We start from the raw sequence: 16,230 nt of genomic DNA on the forward strand, positions 1-16,230 counted from the left end.
GTAAAGAATCTGTTCTCAATGTGGGAGACCTGGGTCCAGTCCCTGGGTCAGGAAGATCCCCTGGAGTAGGAAATAGCAACCCACCCCAATATGCTTACCTGGAGAATTCCGTGGACAGAGGAGCCTGGCAGGCTACGTTAATGAGATTGCAAAGGGTCGGACATGACTGAGTGACTGAACTGAACTGATCTCACATTGTAGATTTAAGTTTGCCGCAGAAGAAAAAGGGAATTTTTACCCATTCTTAGCTTCCTGACTAGAAGTGACCCAAGTTATTTCGATTTAGAGCTCATTAGCAGAACTAATAATGTGACCCCAATCTATCTGCAAAGGAAGCTGGGAGATTAGAGTATTTAGATAGGTGATAAACATTGCTGTCTCTGCATCCTCAAAATTGCAGCAACTGTATTACTTTACCCTATTACTTTATATTTGGTTGACCAAAAAATTTCCATAAGATGTTATAGAAAATCCAGAATGAACCTTTCGGCCAACTCAATATTAATGTATGTGAATTCTGGTTCAGAGGTTTATATGTGCAGTTCACCAAGTTGTAGTGGAGTGCAGTTTACTCTCACTTAGCTTGATGCTTTCTGTACTCCCCCATCACGTGTCTCTGAGAAAGATTTTTTATTCCAGGGCACAAGCATGAAACATTTTTGGTACATTAGATTCTCGGAGAAGTAGATACAAAGATGTACAATACCTGGTCCCTTCTCTTCCAAGTGTGTGTGGCCTAAAATGGGAGACAAACTTACATGTAAGATAGATAAAGGTAAAGACTTTCGAGTCAGACAGACTTGGATTTGGATTCTGGTTTCAAAACCTCCCAACTCAGTGACTTTAGACAAAATTATCTAACTTCCCTGAACCATGATTTCCCTCATAATAAAACAGTGTAATACTCTACCTATCTTCTAGGATTCTTGGCTCAAAAATAATGTGTATATGTGTTGCCTAGCATTTTATAGGTACTCAGTTAATGAAAACCATGAATGTAGTTACAGGCAGAGTAAAAATGCATGCAGTACAAAGAAAGTGCTATCAATAGAGAGGGAAAGATAATTGCTTTTGCCTGGAGGTGTCTGGCAAATCTTCACAAAGGATATGACATTTGAGATGAGTCTTAAAGGATGAGTAAGATTTAAATAGGGAGAGAGGGAAGTTGAAGTAGAATGAGCAGAATTATAAAGGCATAAAACTGAATAACATGTTTTAGCACAGTTGGTTGGCTAGAGTATAGACTTTATGAAGGGATGGGACTAGAAAGGTAGGTTGAACTTAGAGCAGTGGCCTTAATTATCATGTTAAGGACTTTGAGACTTATTTTAACATAAATAGAGAATCATCCCAACGTTTTCATTAGCTGAGGTGAAACCTGTTCTGGAGGACAAATCTTTTGGACTGTGAAAGATTCAAAGATACTAGTTAAAAAGCTGTTACAGAGTTAAAGGTCTTACAAATGGATAAAAGTGTTACAAAAGGTAGTATAAAAATAATATACATTTTCTGTATTCATGCAGCTGCTTAGTGAGACTGAATATAAATACAGGCAGCTTTCATATTACCTATTGACCTAGCAAGAAACTCCCTCAATATAACCATCTCTCACATCCCTGTCCCGACTCTGCTGGATCCATACTCTAATCTTTCTCTTGTAACTGGCATCTCTTTACTTATAAACAAGGCCTGTTATCCTAACTCAGCTCAGGAGTTCTTCACTTAGCTTTTCCTTAGATTTATCTCCTGGAATTGCATCCTCTTCCCCAGCCTTCCCCCAGTTTTGAGGTTTCCATGTGCAGGTCACCAGCTTGCCTGTAGAGCATTTATTTTCACTTAGCTGGATGCTTTGCACACTCCCTCATTACTCGTCCTAATCAAAGATTCTTTATTTCAGGGCAAAGCTAGCCAGCACATTGTTGCAGGAAGTGTAATTATACCTGACAAATAGGAACACTGCACTAATCCCCTAATAACTGAGGTTACTAGGATCACTAGACAGCTGGGAATTGTACAATACTGGCCACCATTCATCACTTTGGGCAAGAGCATTAAAAGAAATTTCCTGAGTCTAGTTGTTAATGGCTGAGCTATACTCCTGAATAGTCTCTAATGGAATTGTTTCCATGTGGGACAGTGCCCAGACATAGCAGCACCAGCTGGAACAGATTCAGAGTATGAATAATGTGATTGGACTTAGAGAATTATAAATAATAACAAGGTTCTGTTTTACATAAAACTAAAATGCATGTTAGTAATATTTTCCCCTGTTGCAGATATGGCTTTAAACCTCAGTGTTGTAGCAAGCATAAAAAGCCTAATAATTTAAAACTAAAACGGTTTCTTTTATAGTTGGACCCTGGACGTTTTTTGCACTCAGGGACCCAGGCATCCCAGTGCCTTGTTGCTCATCTGAATAACCAGGTTCCAAATGAGAGTCCCAGAGCTATTTCCCGCACCCTTGAGAATGATCCGGTGAGTTGCTAATATGTATATGGATTTTTTTCAGGGCTTATAATTTGTTTGCCATTGTTTTATATATCAGGAAAACTGAAACCAAAGGAAGGTAAGCAGATTTACATACAGTCAGACAATGTACCTGAGACAGCATTCTGGAACCTTCATCTTCCCCATCCCTGTCTGACACTCTACTAATATAACTTCGGCAGATCAGTCTGTATCTGTTCTAATTTAATGTCTGTCATTGAACTCATTTCATGCTATCAGTTTTGTTATATTTAGAGTGGGTACCTAGTAAGCACTTAAATACTCAATATCTTAGAAGTTAAATTTAGTAGTGATTATTGATCTTACTGAATTATGGGTTGGCAAACTTTTCCTTCAGGGACCAGATAATAAATATTTTAGAGTGACCTCTGTTACAGCTGCTTAGCTCTGCCATAAACAAATGGCTGTGCTCCAGGAGAACTTTATTTATGAAAATGGATAGCCAGTCATAGTTTACCAACCTGGTTTGGAGAATCCTAAGAAATCGACTTATATGCCCAGGATCACATAGCAGGGCAGGTCAGAACACAGTCTTCCTAGTAATCAATCTGGTTGCATTTTCTACTTCAGGTCCCATTAGGCTAAACACTTATTTCTCATTCCTCAGTATTATTGTTGCCTCTTATAAATGAAATTAGTTGTGTGATCTGTGCCTCAGTGTGAAGGGAACCAATAGTTTTTCTCTCCCTTTTTGTTCCTACCCTTGCCCTCTGAGTTGCTGCATCTTAACATATGCTGCACATGTGGCATGGAAAAAACATAACTCATAACCCAAAACACCATCTCAGCAGGGTGTGTTGTATTTATGTCTCTAGCGTTCATCTACTTTCACAAGCACAAAATGAAATAGGATAAGTGAATGAAGTCATTGAAGTGCCTTTCAGCTTTTCCCTGTAATTGTAGTCCCTTTATCTGCCAGTTCCTCTGGGGTTTCTATGGCAACAGTGGCATGCAGATGATCTTGTCACGTGATTGGAGCATCTCTATACACAGCACAGAAGAATCCAGATGGCAAGAATTGTCTCTGCTCCCTCCACATCTAGGGTTTATGTTGCTGAGCAACTGACTGCATCATTCAGGCCAATATAAGCTTTATGTTCAATATATGCACTGTGGATTTGGGGACAACAATGAACATTTTTGTCTAAGATAAGAAATGAAAGAATAGAATATCTTTTCCAGTTCTGAGAACTCTTTCCTCAGTAGAGTTTAGAAAGCCCTTGATGCTTTTTTAAAGTCTTTGTCACTCTCCGTTATACTTGTTTGCATTTTCATTTCCTAGGCCAAGCATGGAGAGCAGCATGTGGGTCAGCACTACAGCATATCTGTCCAAGAGCTGAAGACCGTATTCCCCCATGGCCTGCCTCCTCGCTTTGTAATGCAGGTGCTCAAAACAGGAGGGTTTTGGGGGGAGCTTGTAGCACAAGGTGTTGATAGCAGAGGAGTAGAATTAAATGAGTAGAAAACTAAAAGATTTCATTTGAATCTTCAAAAAGATAAATTCAGCTATTGATTATCTTTTGTGAATAGTGCTGTTACTATTATTACTTTAAGCAGATCTGAAGTTAACCAATTTAAATCCTTTTCGAAGCCAGGCAAAATATTCTTAAGTAAATAAATAATACCCCACTCTTTTTTCTTGTGTTACCAACAGATTTCTACAAACTTCAGCATTCAAAAATTGTTAAAAATTAGTTTAATATTTGCTTTAGCAAAATACCCTGAAAATAGTTAATATTTTCTAGTAGTAGAAAAACAAAAACATATTCATGAGTCAGAAACAATATATGAATTAGATATGCATCACTCATTGTTCTTCAGTCTTATGGGTTTTCAGAAAATATAGTTTTGTAGTCATAACATCAACCCAAAGAATGTGATCTTGGGTTGCCTTAATAGCCAGTGAAAGAATTCAATTAACTGGAAGCAGGGTTTATTGGCAAAACTGGTTCTCTGGCTAATTCCTGCTCAGTTATTTTCAGTCTCAGAAATTATTCCTTCTTATTATCAAACTTGAATGTGCAGGTGATATTTAGAAGTCAGAGGATGTCATTTCTTCAGTGTGCTTTATTTCAAGAAATCAGATGAGACACCAGTAAAAGAGCTAATTCTCGAGCATAGACTCTCATCAAAATTTTTGTTGTTTGGAAATAGGACACAATTAGAAGAAATCATTACTTTAAGCTGTTCCAAGACATTCATAGTGCAATCTCTAACGTGGTTCTGAGGGTCTAACTTTATCCTAGGTTGCTTTCAGAACGGCTTACCCACCAGTGCCTTGGAGGGAATCACTCATACTTTCTTTGCATAGCTTCCATTTCCATAAAAAGCCAACCCCCTCACTATTGTCTGTGTATTTAGTACTGTCATATTGCCTAATAACGGCATTTCTGTTTTAATATCTGTATCATGTTTTTGAAGTTTTCACTTTCTGTTAGGTTTGAACTTACCTGTCAAAGTCCTTTTCCAATCCAGTTGTTTGGTTAGGATTTAAAACAACAACAACACTATTTTAACCCTTATCTGACATACTTGTGAGTAGTATTTGTTAGATATTTATTTTTATCAATACATATTATTAAATACTTTATTTGCAAACCATTTTCACACATATCACTGCTTCCCAAATTTTTCCACCAAACTATTCCTGGTGGCAAAAAAGGAGATTAATTTTTTTAAAAAAGGAATTAATTTTGTGTGTTAGTTCTCTGATATATCCATATGCTGGTATTGTTAAGTATGGCCTCATAGCTGGGGCAAACCTGAGCTGGTACATATATAGTTCAGAGAAAAGTCTAGGTGGTTACAGTAAGAACTAGATAAAAATAAATTTTAAAGAATTAACAGTTATTTGATGATTACCATGTATCAGATACCTTGTTCAGCATTTTACACACTTGTAATATTTTGTATCAGCCTTAAGTAGTTTGCATAGTTATGTTATGAGATGTCACAATTATTTGTAAATTTCAATCAACTAATGCTTCATTTACAGAAATAATCAAAAGCTGACTGTTATGTGCTTGGTGTGGGATGATGTGTTTTAATTTTTAGCTAAATTACATGGTTAAATTTTCAAACTCAATACCAACATCCTTTAGCTGAATAAATGAAAAGTAGGCAGTTTGATTCTATGGTTGCTATATTAGGCTTGGTGTATATTACCAAAAACTGGCTAGAAGTTCCAGCCCCACCCTTTCCTCCCTCTTTTCCCATCTTGTTAGGTGAAGACATTCAATGAAGCTTGCCTGATGGTAAGGAAACCAGCCCTCGAGCTTCTGCATTACCTGAAAAACACCAATTTTGCTCATCCAGCTGTACGATACATTCTCTGTATCCTTTCCTACTTGCCTGGGCTGTCTGAGCCAATGCTTTCCTCCCTCAAATGTGGGAAAAGAAGAAATGCTTTATTTGTTGACAGCGGAAGTGTCCCTTTTGGTAGTGTTTTCTTTAACAGCGAGTGCTTTAGATGGCGAGAAGGGAACAGGAAAAACCCTCAGTCTTTGCCATATTATTCATTTCTGTGCAAAACAAGACTGGCTGATACTGCATATTCCAGATGGTAAGAACTTCCTCCCCTCACTGTGTTGGGGTTAGTTATTCTGTTACTGTGGTAGCACTGTGACTTCAGTTTTCTGGCAGGGCTCTGACAACTAAGGGAAAGGTCTCTGCTCCAGAGGCAGATTGGTGTGAGCTAGTTCAGGAACCTTTTGATAATAAGAATGAAGTATTTTGGCCCAGCAGTCCTCTGGGTAACACAGTCCTCTGATAGTTACCTAATGCCCATGAGCATCAACTCCCACCTTTGTGTCCACCACAGGCTTTATGCCATCAGCTAACAACTTTGAGACCCACAGAGCCTTTACCATGGTACTGCTTGTCAGCATGAATTTTAAAACTTAAACTCTCACACTTCATACATATCCCTCCTTGTTTTGTTTCTTTAATACATAATTTTATTTCTTTTTGATTGCGCTGGGTCTTCGTTGCTGTGTGTAGGCTCTCTCTAGTTGCAGCGAGCAGAGGCTACTTTTCGTTACAGCACGTGGGCTTCTCATTGCAGTGGCCTCTCTCGTTGCGGTGTGCGGACTCAGTAGTTACAGAGGATGAGCTTAGTTGCTCTGCAGCATGTGGAATCTTGCCAGACCAGGGGTCAAACGCATGTCCCCTGCATTGGCAGGTAGATTCTTAATCACTGGACCATCAGGGAAGTCCCTGTCTCTCCTTGTCTTGTTCAGTGTTGTTTGCATCGACATATTCTAACTAACACTGCCAAGAAGCTAAGGTGACCTTTAGTCCATTTGTTTGTGTATTGTGTGTAGTGATAATATTTATGATGGACTAGATCAAAAAATAGACCTCTGAAGCAGGAAGGCTTTAAGAAATATATATGGGAATCTAAAGTCATCTCCCGTAACGGAAAGAGGCATGGAGTATTTTGAGTTGATTACAGTCAGTTCCTACCTAGTTTGTCTTCTTTTGCCTTTTGATTAGCTCATCTTTGGGTCAAAAACTGCCGGGATCTTCTGCAGTCCACCTACAACAAACAGCGCTTTGATCAACCTTTAGAGGCTTCAATCTGGCTGAAGAATTTCAAAACTGCAAATGAGCGTTTCTTGAGTCAGGTGACTAGATTCCCAGAAGTTTGGTGCTGGACAGTCCTTAAGATTTTATCTTCTTTGTGCCCTAAGTACCAGTAGACTATGGTGAACTAATATTGTAGTTGGGATAACTATACCATTTTTTTTTCTTTGATACATTTATTCACAGCGAGTTCATACCCTGAAACTCTTTTATGCATGGGAAATAGAGGCAGCAGTAAGCTGTCTGCATCCGGTGTGTAGCAAAAGGAAGTCCAGATAGATTCTTTGACTTTTCCAAGGTGACAGCCTAAAATCCTCTAACGTACATTTCGACTACATAACTTTTTCCAGATTAGATCTTTTAGGAACCAGAAACAGATTTGTAAAATTATTCTGTACTGATTCTTGTTCACAGTCTCTGGGCTAGGGGTTTTCGACTCTGATGTAAGTCAGAATCACCTAGGAGCTTGTTAAAAATGCAGATAGCAAGGCTTTTTCCTGGGCCTTTTTAATCAAAATCCCTTATGTTTTTTCTTGTGTTTCTTTATTCTCCAGGCTGAAATGGGCTAGAAAGCATTCACTTCCTGCTGAGGTCTCCTACTCGGCTTGGAAAATAGATCAAAGCTGACTACTAATAACCTTAACCTCCTACCCTACCTTCCTAGCTAGGGATGGGTTTGTCCTCAGGCTAAATGGCCTTTTTTGGTCTTTATTTTATTTTTAGATAAAAGTTCAAGACAAGTATGTCTGGAATAAGCGAGAAAGCACTGAGAAAGGCAGTCCTCTGGCAGAAGTAGTTGAACAGGTATTAAAAAAAGACTGAACGTGTACTCTAGGATAACCAGAGACAGCCTCTTGTAGAACTGCAGTCCACTGTCTCTCTTCCCCTACAGGGCATAATGCGAGTGAGGAATGCCACGGATGCAGTTGGGATTGTGCTTAAAGAGCTAAAGAGGCAAAGTTCTCTGGGTATTTTTCGCCTCCTGGTGGCAGTGGATGGAGTCAATGCTCTCTGGGGAAGGACCACACTGAAAAGAGAAGATAAAAGCCTGGTAGGAACACTAAGTTTCTCTATTTTGGTTTCTCTGATTTTAGGAATCATTATATACGTAGGCTGGGAAATAGCCTTTTAAACCAGGCAGTATATTTTCTTGCTTTTGGAATATTTGAAATAAGACGTGTAGTGAAAATAGTATCAGAAGGACAAGGTGATGCCATGTTGTATCATCCACTGAACAACAAGAGCATGACAGCAAAAGCTGTGTTTCCTTTTCACAATTTTCTCTATTCTCTTTTCAAAGCGATGTTCCCTATTCTAAGCAGAGACGATCAGAAGCATCAAGGAAACAAGTGGTTTGGGGCAGTGGTTCTTTTTTCCGCTGTTTTTAATTTCCAGAAGCATGGCAGTTTGAGGACCAGTGGCCACGTAGCTTATCCCAGAGTTGTACCTCCAGGTACACGGTTATGTAGTTTGTTGTTTTTTGGCCATGCGGCATGGCTTGTGAGATCTTAATTCCCCAATCAAGGACTGAACTTGGACCCTTGGCAGTGAGAGCACGGAGTCCTAACCACTGGACCACCAGAGAAATCCCAGTAGAGGACTTTTTGGTTGTTGTCAATGCAGCTATCTCAAGAGAGCATCCAGGTAAACAGGCAATGTTCTCTTCTCTTTCTCTCTCCTCCCTCTCACACACTGACCGATACGCAGATTGCCCCGGAAGAACTAGCCCTTATTTACAACCTGAGGAAGATGGTGAAAAATGATTGGGTAAGTACATTCAATGCCTAACACATTTCAGAAAAAAAAATGTATTTTCATTTTAAAGATGTTTGATTGCTTCATTGTTGATATTTACCAGTCTCTAATTACATGGACAGAAAGTTCTTCTATCTTATTTAATGTCTATAATTTGGCTTATCTCTCCACTTGGCTGGAGTACACTTATTCAAAACTATTTTTTTAAAATATTGGCATAATTTCACTTTAGTGCATTTGTTCAAGGTGTTTTTATTTCTTACCAACTTTGGAGAGGATTTTGATAAATTTAAGATCATGTAACAATTTATTGTCAGAGTCAAATCTCAAATTAATAATTTAGTTGCCATTTAACTGTTCTATATGGCCAAAAAAAAATCTGCAGATGATTAAAATGCATTTTTCTGACTTGCTGAAATTCAGCTTTTTCTCCTTTCAGCAAGGAGGTGCCATTGTGTTGACTGTGAGCCAGACTGGGTCTCTCTTTAAGCCCCGGAAAGCCTATCTGCCCCAGGAGTTGCTGGGAAAGGTCCGAACACTGGAAAGTTTGTTTACCTTAGTTATTCTGTCTGAAGATACACACACATATATATATATGGACATAATTTCAGACTTGGAAAAAAATCATATTCCTCTGTACTTTAACTAGATTTCTGAAATGTTAACACTTTACCATGTTTGCTTTACTCTTTCTCTCCATCTTTTTTTTTTCTGAATTATGTGATAGTAACCTGAGATATGATGCCCTCTTTTCTCTCTTGGAAGTGAAAGTGAAAGTCTCTCAGTTGTGTCCAACTCTTTGCAACCCCGTGGGCTGTGCAGTCCATGGAATTCTCCAGGCCAGAATACTGGAGTGGGTAGCCTATCCCTTCTCCAGGGGATCTTCCCAACCCAGGGATCGAACCTGGGTCTCCTGCATTGGAGGCAGATTCTTTACTAGCTGAGCCACAAGGGAAGTCCCAGAATACTGGAGTGGGTAGCCTAGCCTTTCTCCAGGGGATCTTCCTGACCCAGGAATTGAACTAGGGTTTCCTACATTGCAAGTGGATTCTTTACCACCTAAGCTATCAGGGAAGCCCTTGTTATATGCATGTTTTCTAAAATCAAAGATATTCTAATGTATAACCACATCCCAATGACCAAAATCAGAAAATTAGCATTGACTGTTATTTATATAATATATTCTGATTTTGCCAGTTTTCTAGTATTCTTTACAGGGAAGAAAGCCCTGGATAATGCATTGTACTTACTGTCATGTCTCTTTAGTCTCCTTTAATCTGGTGCAGATCCTGTCTTTTATAACCTTCATATTTATATCTCTGTTTTTGAAGAGTATATGTTATTTTTCTTATGTTGGGTTATTTTGTGGGTTTGTCTGATGTGTTTTTCTTGAGTATATGGGATGTTAGAAGTTATATTGTGTCTTCTCAGTGCATAATATCTGAAAGCTTATTTCTCCTGTTACTGGCAGTATAAACTTTGAACACTTGGTTAAGGTGCTGTCCACTTGATTTCTCCTTAGCAAAGTTACTCTTTTCCTTTCGTAATGAATAAATATCTCATGAAGATATACTTTGAGACTTCCTCAAGCTTCCCCTTAGCAGTTTTAGTTTTCATTAGTGATTTTGCCCTAAATTGCATCACAGTTATAAGATGGATATTTTCTAGCTCCATCATTACTACTAAACCTATCAGTTGACCCTCTCTTATATTTAAGAATTTTCCTTTCTGCATTATATATTTATATATTTGTTGCTACACATAAGAATGTGGATTCTTATTTAATGGATTCTAAAAGTGGCACAGTGGTAAAGAATCTGCCTGCCAGTCCAGGAGACACAAGAGACATATGTTCAATTCCGGGGTCAGGAAGATCCCTTGGAGGAGAAAATGGTAACTCACTCCAGTATTCTTGCCTGTGAAATTCCATGGACAGAGGAGACTGGCAGGCCACAGTCCATGGAGTCACAAAGAGTCGGACATGACTGAACATGCACACACAAACCTTGACTATCATTATTTATTTTGGTGCTTAAGTTATCCTGGACTTGGCCAGTAGGTACCCTTGAAGCTGGCTTGGCTTCTATGTCCCTTTAACATGTCGTCATCATTTTTCTCCATACCGTTCCTCCTCTGTCCCCATCTTTTCTAAGCACTTCTTTACCTTAGGCACAAGAATATGTTCCAGATTCATCTTGTATTTTCCATGCTCCTGCGCTAAAATCAGCCATTTCTTCAAGGAGCTTTGGTTCATTCTGGAGGAGAATGGTATTTAGAAACCAAGACTAGAGTGCTGGGTATACTTATTGCTACTAGGATGTGGGTGTCACTTCTTCTAGGCCCTCTAGCAGAGTCAGTAAGTAGATGTATACGCTATTCATATATATACATACATACTTACATGTGTATATGTTCTGTATACACATGTGTTTCTATATACATAAGCACACACGTCTTCTCTGTATTAAAAAAACCAGAAGTCTCATGCTTCTAATTCCAGGCTAGCATCACAGCATTCATTATATCCTTCCTGCTTTCTATATTTGAAAACCTCATCTCCAATAATAAGAACTCTGCTCTCATTCACAGTGTATTTACATATTAGCTCAATCTTAGATTATAGGAAAAGTAATTTCAGAACTGCTAACCCTTGCCTCTCTGTAAGTAAGAAGTGGGTTTGTTTTTTTCCCCAAAAAATATATTAGGTTTGGTTCTTATTGTACAGCACACATATCAGGACAAAGTGCTGCACACACAACTACAAAGCATTTTGGGGGGAAAAAAGCTGTTTAAAAAAAAAAAAAACATGCAACTGGTTTAGTTATACAGTCCCGACTTGAGGAATCTACACTGGCAAAGGAGTTCTGGCCCCTGGCAGGGCCTTCTTGATGGTGGCTGCCCAGCTTTCTGCAGCCTCCTCTTAAGATCAGCCTGGGGACGGGGAGGGCCTCTGCTCTCAGCAAGCCTGGGTCTTGGCCCTAACTGGCAAGGAGACATTCCTTGCCAGACATTAGAGTGCAAATTTTTTTTTTCCTTTTATTTAGTTTCACTATGTTTTAGAGCAGTTTTTATCTTTAGCCTAAGGGTCTTTGGGCTCCCCTGACAGCTCAGTTGGTAAAGAATCCGCCTGCAATGCAGGTGACCTCGGTTTGATTCCTGGGTTGGGAAGATCTGCTGGAGAAGGGATAGGCTCCCCACTCCAGTATTCTGGCCTGGAGAATTCCAGGGACTGCATAGCCCATGGGGTTGCAAAGTGTCAGACAGGAGCCAGAGTCTTTAGTTCAAATGCTCTATTCACAAGTTAAGTTTCTGTTAGCTCCCCTTCTCCCTTCAGTGTTATGTTTAAACTTTAAAATACCATTTGATTCGTTTCGGTTCATATGCCATTCAGGATCTTTCCCCCCCATCCTTGTCACTGTTTATTTTTTTTGTTTTGGAGTACATGAAGTATCAAAACTATTGTTGACTATTGAAGTTAGAATTGCAAAAAGTTGCAGACGTATATGTTTATGCGTTATACTCTCAGATAAGTGGCGCCCCCCTTCCCCCGTGTCTCAAGCATTCTCTCTTTTTTAAACATACTGTGTGTGGCCAGGTAGAACAACAGTAACCAGGCCCAGAGAATGTGAAATCAGGTAGAACAGAACAAAAGCAAAGCCCTTGCCCTCAAAAGTGTTTAAATAAACACCAATTTGTCACTTAATGAATACTGTTTCTTTATCCTTTTTCTTCTCCAGGAAGGATTTGATACCTTGGATCCTTTTATTCCCATCCTGGTTTCCAACTATAACCCAAAGGAATTTGAAGGTTGTATTCAGTATTATTTGGAGAACAGTTGGCTTCAACATGAGAAAGGTCAGTTGCTTAATTTTTTCCTCTCACAGAAGAACCCCACTGAGTCAGACCCTTGATTTCTTCCCTCAGGAGCAGCCTGTAATTTGTTTTTCAGCTTTTTTCCCTTCTATCTTGACCTCTTCCTGGCTGATTAGATAGTAAAGAAAGTGTGAGGTTGGAGGGTGGTTAAAGTTGAATTTATATGAGACATTACATCTCTCCCTAAACTTCTTGTATTACTCTGGAATAAGGTGCTAACGCTAATAGCGGAGGTCGGACCAAGCGCAGCCACTGGCAGTTTCCAGGTGCTGGTTGCTGCCAGCTCTCGGTGTGGCACTTACTCAGCATTCAGAAACCCGGATTGAGAGACTTATGTGCTGGGACACCCACAGAATAACTGAAACCGTGTGAGAAGTGACTCCAGCACCAAACCAAATCCTTGCTACACCTGTCCTAGTATTTGTGTATGAAAGTGTTCTAGCTGCTCGTTTTATCCTTGGCCTTAGTTCTGGGGGTGTGTGGGGTAGGGGGTAGAGGAAGAAGAAAGGTTGTTTTATCACTAGATAACAGAGAATTAGCTGCAAATGGGATAGGTTATTAGAGGAATAGGGGGAGTGTATGAAGTCACTGCAGCATGATGATTTAGGAGGCACAATGGTGAGGTTTCTCAAGAGGCCTTCAAGTCCAGAGTATAGTTTTGGAACAGAGGGAGGGTTAGATGCTGGTTGGAGGAACAGACAGAAAAGAAAATTATGCATAGAAAAAATAATACTTGGGTAGGGGGGCAGAATAAAGGGTCTAGAAGTGAGGTCTTGGGAGTATTAATTACATCAGAATATAACTTGGATAACGTAGCCTCTGACTATAGATTTTGCTGAGCAACAATGCTGCAGGAGAAATCTGCCAATTATCTATGTTTGATTCTATTTTAGCTCATACAGAAGAAGGGAAGAAGGAGCTGCTGTTCCTAAGTAATAGGAATCCCGGGCTGCTGGAGCGGCTCTGTGCCTACCTCTAAGCCGTGGTCACAAAGTGCATGGGAGACAGTGGATGTTTCTTTAATGGACCGGTCAGATGGGAGGCCCCACAGTATACGAGAGCAGCCCGGCGCCTGCACACGTCGGGCCAGCAGGACAGCAGTCAGCTCCCGGCCTTTGTCGTGGTGGCTTCCTTGTAATGGGACTATGAAACTAACACCAGTTTATCAGATGTGGTTTTCACATTTTAAATAATCATGTAGCTTTTTCTTAAAAATTAAATTAAGTATGTTTCTTAAAGTGTTGTGTTATAAGATGGAAAGAGCCTATTTGGAACTGGCCAAATTGAATTTCTTTGGCATTCTGCTTGTTGAGGGTCTGAAGAGACTAAATTCTACAGAAATTTTCCAGTCTTTATTCATTTTATGAGATTGGGATCCACAGTTTGACTCATCTCTCCCAGACCATTCACTTCCTGTTTACTCATATCATGGTCCCTGAGAAGTTTCCTCAAACTCCAGCTGAGTCTGGCAGCTTTGTATGGTACAGCCCCTTTCTACAGCTTCCCGAAAGAAGTAAGTTCTAAACCCCCAGAGCAGGGGTCCCCGACTGTAAGGATCTAATGCCTGATGATCTGAGGTGGAGCTGATGGAATATTAATAAAGTGCACAGTAGGGCTTCCCTGGTGGTGCAGGGGTTAAGAATCTGCCTTGTAGTTTGCAGGACACTGGTTCAATCCCTTGTCTGGGTCCAACATTGCTACTGGGCGACTAAGCCCGGACATCACAACTACTGAGCCCACACTCTAGAGCCCAAGAGCCACAACTACTGAAGCCGAAGCACCTAGAACCTGTGCTCTGCAACAGGAGAAGCCACTGCAATGAGAGGCCCTCGCGCCCCCATGAAGAGTGGCCCACACTGACCCCAACTAGAGAAAGCTGGTGCACAGCAACAGAGACCCAGCACAGCCACAGATAAAGTGCACAGTGAATTCTAATGTGCATGAATCACCCCAAATCTATCCTCCCTCCCCTTCTTCCAGCGTGGAAATACTGTCTTCTGTGAAACTGGTCCCTGGTGCCAGAAAGGTCGGAGACCACTGCCATACAGCATACACTATATGTAATGAATTAACATCTTTAATCCATATGTTAATAGAATGGTATTATCTGTTACCATCTTTCTGAGATTTGAGAAAACAGATTCACATCAATTTCAGAAGAGTCTGATTCTCTCACCAGGTCCAGGTGGCTGGTTATAAGTCAGAAGTTTGATTCCCACTTTTTGGACTTTCCCAGGTGGTGCTAGTGGTAAATGCAGGTTTACCACGAAACCTTGCCACCTGCAGGTTAGATTTAAGACACACCAGTTCGATCCCTGGGTAGAGAAGATCCCCTGGAGAAGAGAACAGCAACCCACTCTGATATTCTTGCCTGGAGAATCCCATGGACAGAAGAACCTGGAGGGCTACCATCCATGGGGTCGCACAGAGTCAAACACGACTGAAGTGACTTAGCCAGCCACTTATTAGCTATCTGTCTTAGCCTATTTCCTTCTCTAATTTTACCTTATCTCTGTTTCACCTTATGTAAAGGTAATAATAATGCTAAACTTTCAGGGATTTTTTGAGGATTAAATAACATATGTCACGTGTCTCACACATAGTGGGTCTGCATTAAATAATAGGTAGCTACCATTTATAACCTGGATTTTATTAATGCTTTATCTGAACTATTACCATGAGAGAGTCTGAATGTATACCCGCATTTTTCACTGGACAGCCAGCTGTCCCTATCCCTACCCCAAACCACCTCTTCAAGGATTCCCTATCAAAAATGAAACTCCATCCCTGACCAACCCCCAGTTTAGCTAGACTGATGTTATAGCATCAGAAAGCACCCTTACACACACTGTTTAACCAGCTGCCACAACTGGAAACCCTGAATCCATTTAACAGATCCTTTTTATTGAATAACATGGTTCTGCTTCTCTGACTGATAGCTCAAACGCACTTCCTCCTCTCCATCCTTATTACATAACCCCACCACTTCTTGTTTGAGTTACTATTATCATCTGCTGGTTTGTTTCTCTGCTCCTAACTACTCCTGGCTCCTCCCTTTCATCAGGCTGCCTCAGTGAACTTTCTGAACAGCACACCATGCAGTTCCCTTAATGTCATTCACTGGCTTCACTACGTCTTTATTTTTGCCAAAGACCCTAATCCTGGGAAAGATTAAGGTCAAGAGGAGAAGGGGGCGGCAGAGGATGAGATGATTACACAGCATCACTGACTCAGTGAACATGAGTTTGAGCAAATTCCGGGAGGTAAAGTGAAGGACAGGGAAGTCTGGCATGTTGCAGTCCATGGGGTCGCAAAGAATCAGGCATGACATAGCAACTGAACAACAACAATGGGTTACAAAGTTTAAACCATACAAAAACATTTCATGGAATATCAGGTTTATGTCCTCTCAGCTCCCTAGAAGCAACCAAGTTCTAGAGAAAAAATTCTAAAAATACATATATTTTCTTAACACAGTAGTGTACTCTTTTATACCTTGATGTTTCTGCA

The 16,230-nt window shown here is 40.2% G+C and overlaps 1 protein-coding gene across 7 annotated transcripts in view; it reads left to right on the forward strand.

Annotated features, from left to right (window-relative positions):
- Positions 1 to 13,958, forward strand: part of DAP3 (death associated protein 3) — a 38,551-nt gene extending 24,593 nt beyond the window's left edge. For 5 of the 7 annotated variants that reach the window (XM_020912427.2, XM_020912428.2, XM_020912433.2 and 2 more), the window contains exons 3-13: positions 2,353 to 2,475; positions 3,791 to 3,892; positions 5,733 to 5,841; positions 5,978 to 6,070; positions 7,003 to 7,133; positions 7,816 to 7,896; positions 7,985 to 8,143; positions 8,800 to 8,859; positions 9,287 to 9,376; positions 12,585 to 12,702; positions 13,614 to 13,958. In XM_020912427.2, coding sequence (XP_020768086.1) covers positions 2,353 to 2,475; positions 3,791 to 3,892; positions 5,733 to 5,841; positions 5,978 to 6,070; positions 7,003 to 7,133; positions 7,816 to 7,896; positions 7,985 to 8,143; positions 8,800 to 8,859; positions 9,287 to 9,376; positions 12,585 to 12,702; positions 13,614 to 13,699 — 1,152 coding nt within the window. In that variant the 3' untranslated portion in view covers positions 13,700 to 13,958. The remainder of the gene's footprint in view (positions 1 to 2,352; positions 2,476 to 3,790; positions 3,893 to 5,732; positions 5,842 to 5,977; positions 6,071 to 7,002; positions 7,134 to 7,815; positions 7,897 to 7,984; positions 8,144 to 8,799; positions 8,860 to 9,286; positions 9,377 to 12,584; positions 12,703 to 13,613) is intronic. The other 2 variants (XM_020912432.2, XM_020912431.2) reach the window with 2 other exon arrangements.
- Positions 13,959 to 16,230: the final 2,272 nt, after the last annotated feature.

Source organism: Odocoileus virginianus, chromosome 5 (genome assembly GCF_023699985.2).
Source record: "Odocoileus virginianus isolate 20LAN1187 ecotype Illinois chromosome 5, Ovbor_1.2, whole genome shotgun sequence".
Classification (NCBI taxonomy): domain Eukaryota; kingdom Metazoa; phylum Chordata; class Mammalia; order Artiodactyla; family Cervidae; genus Odocoileus; species Odocoileus virginianus.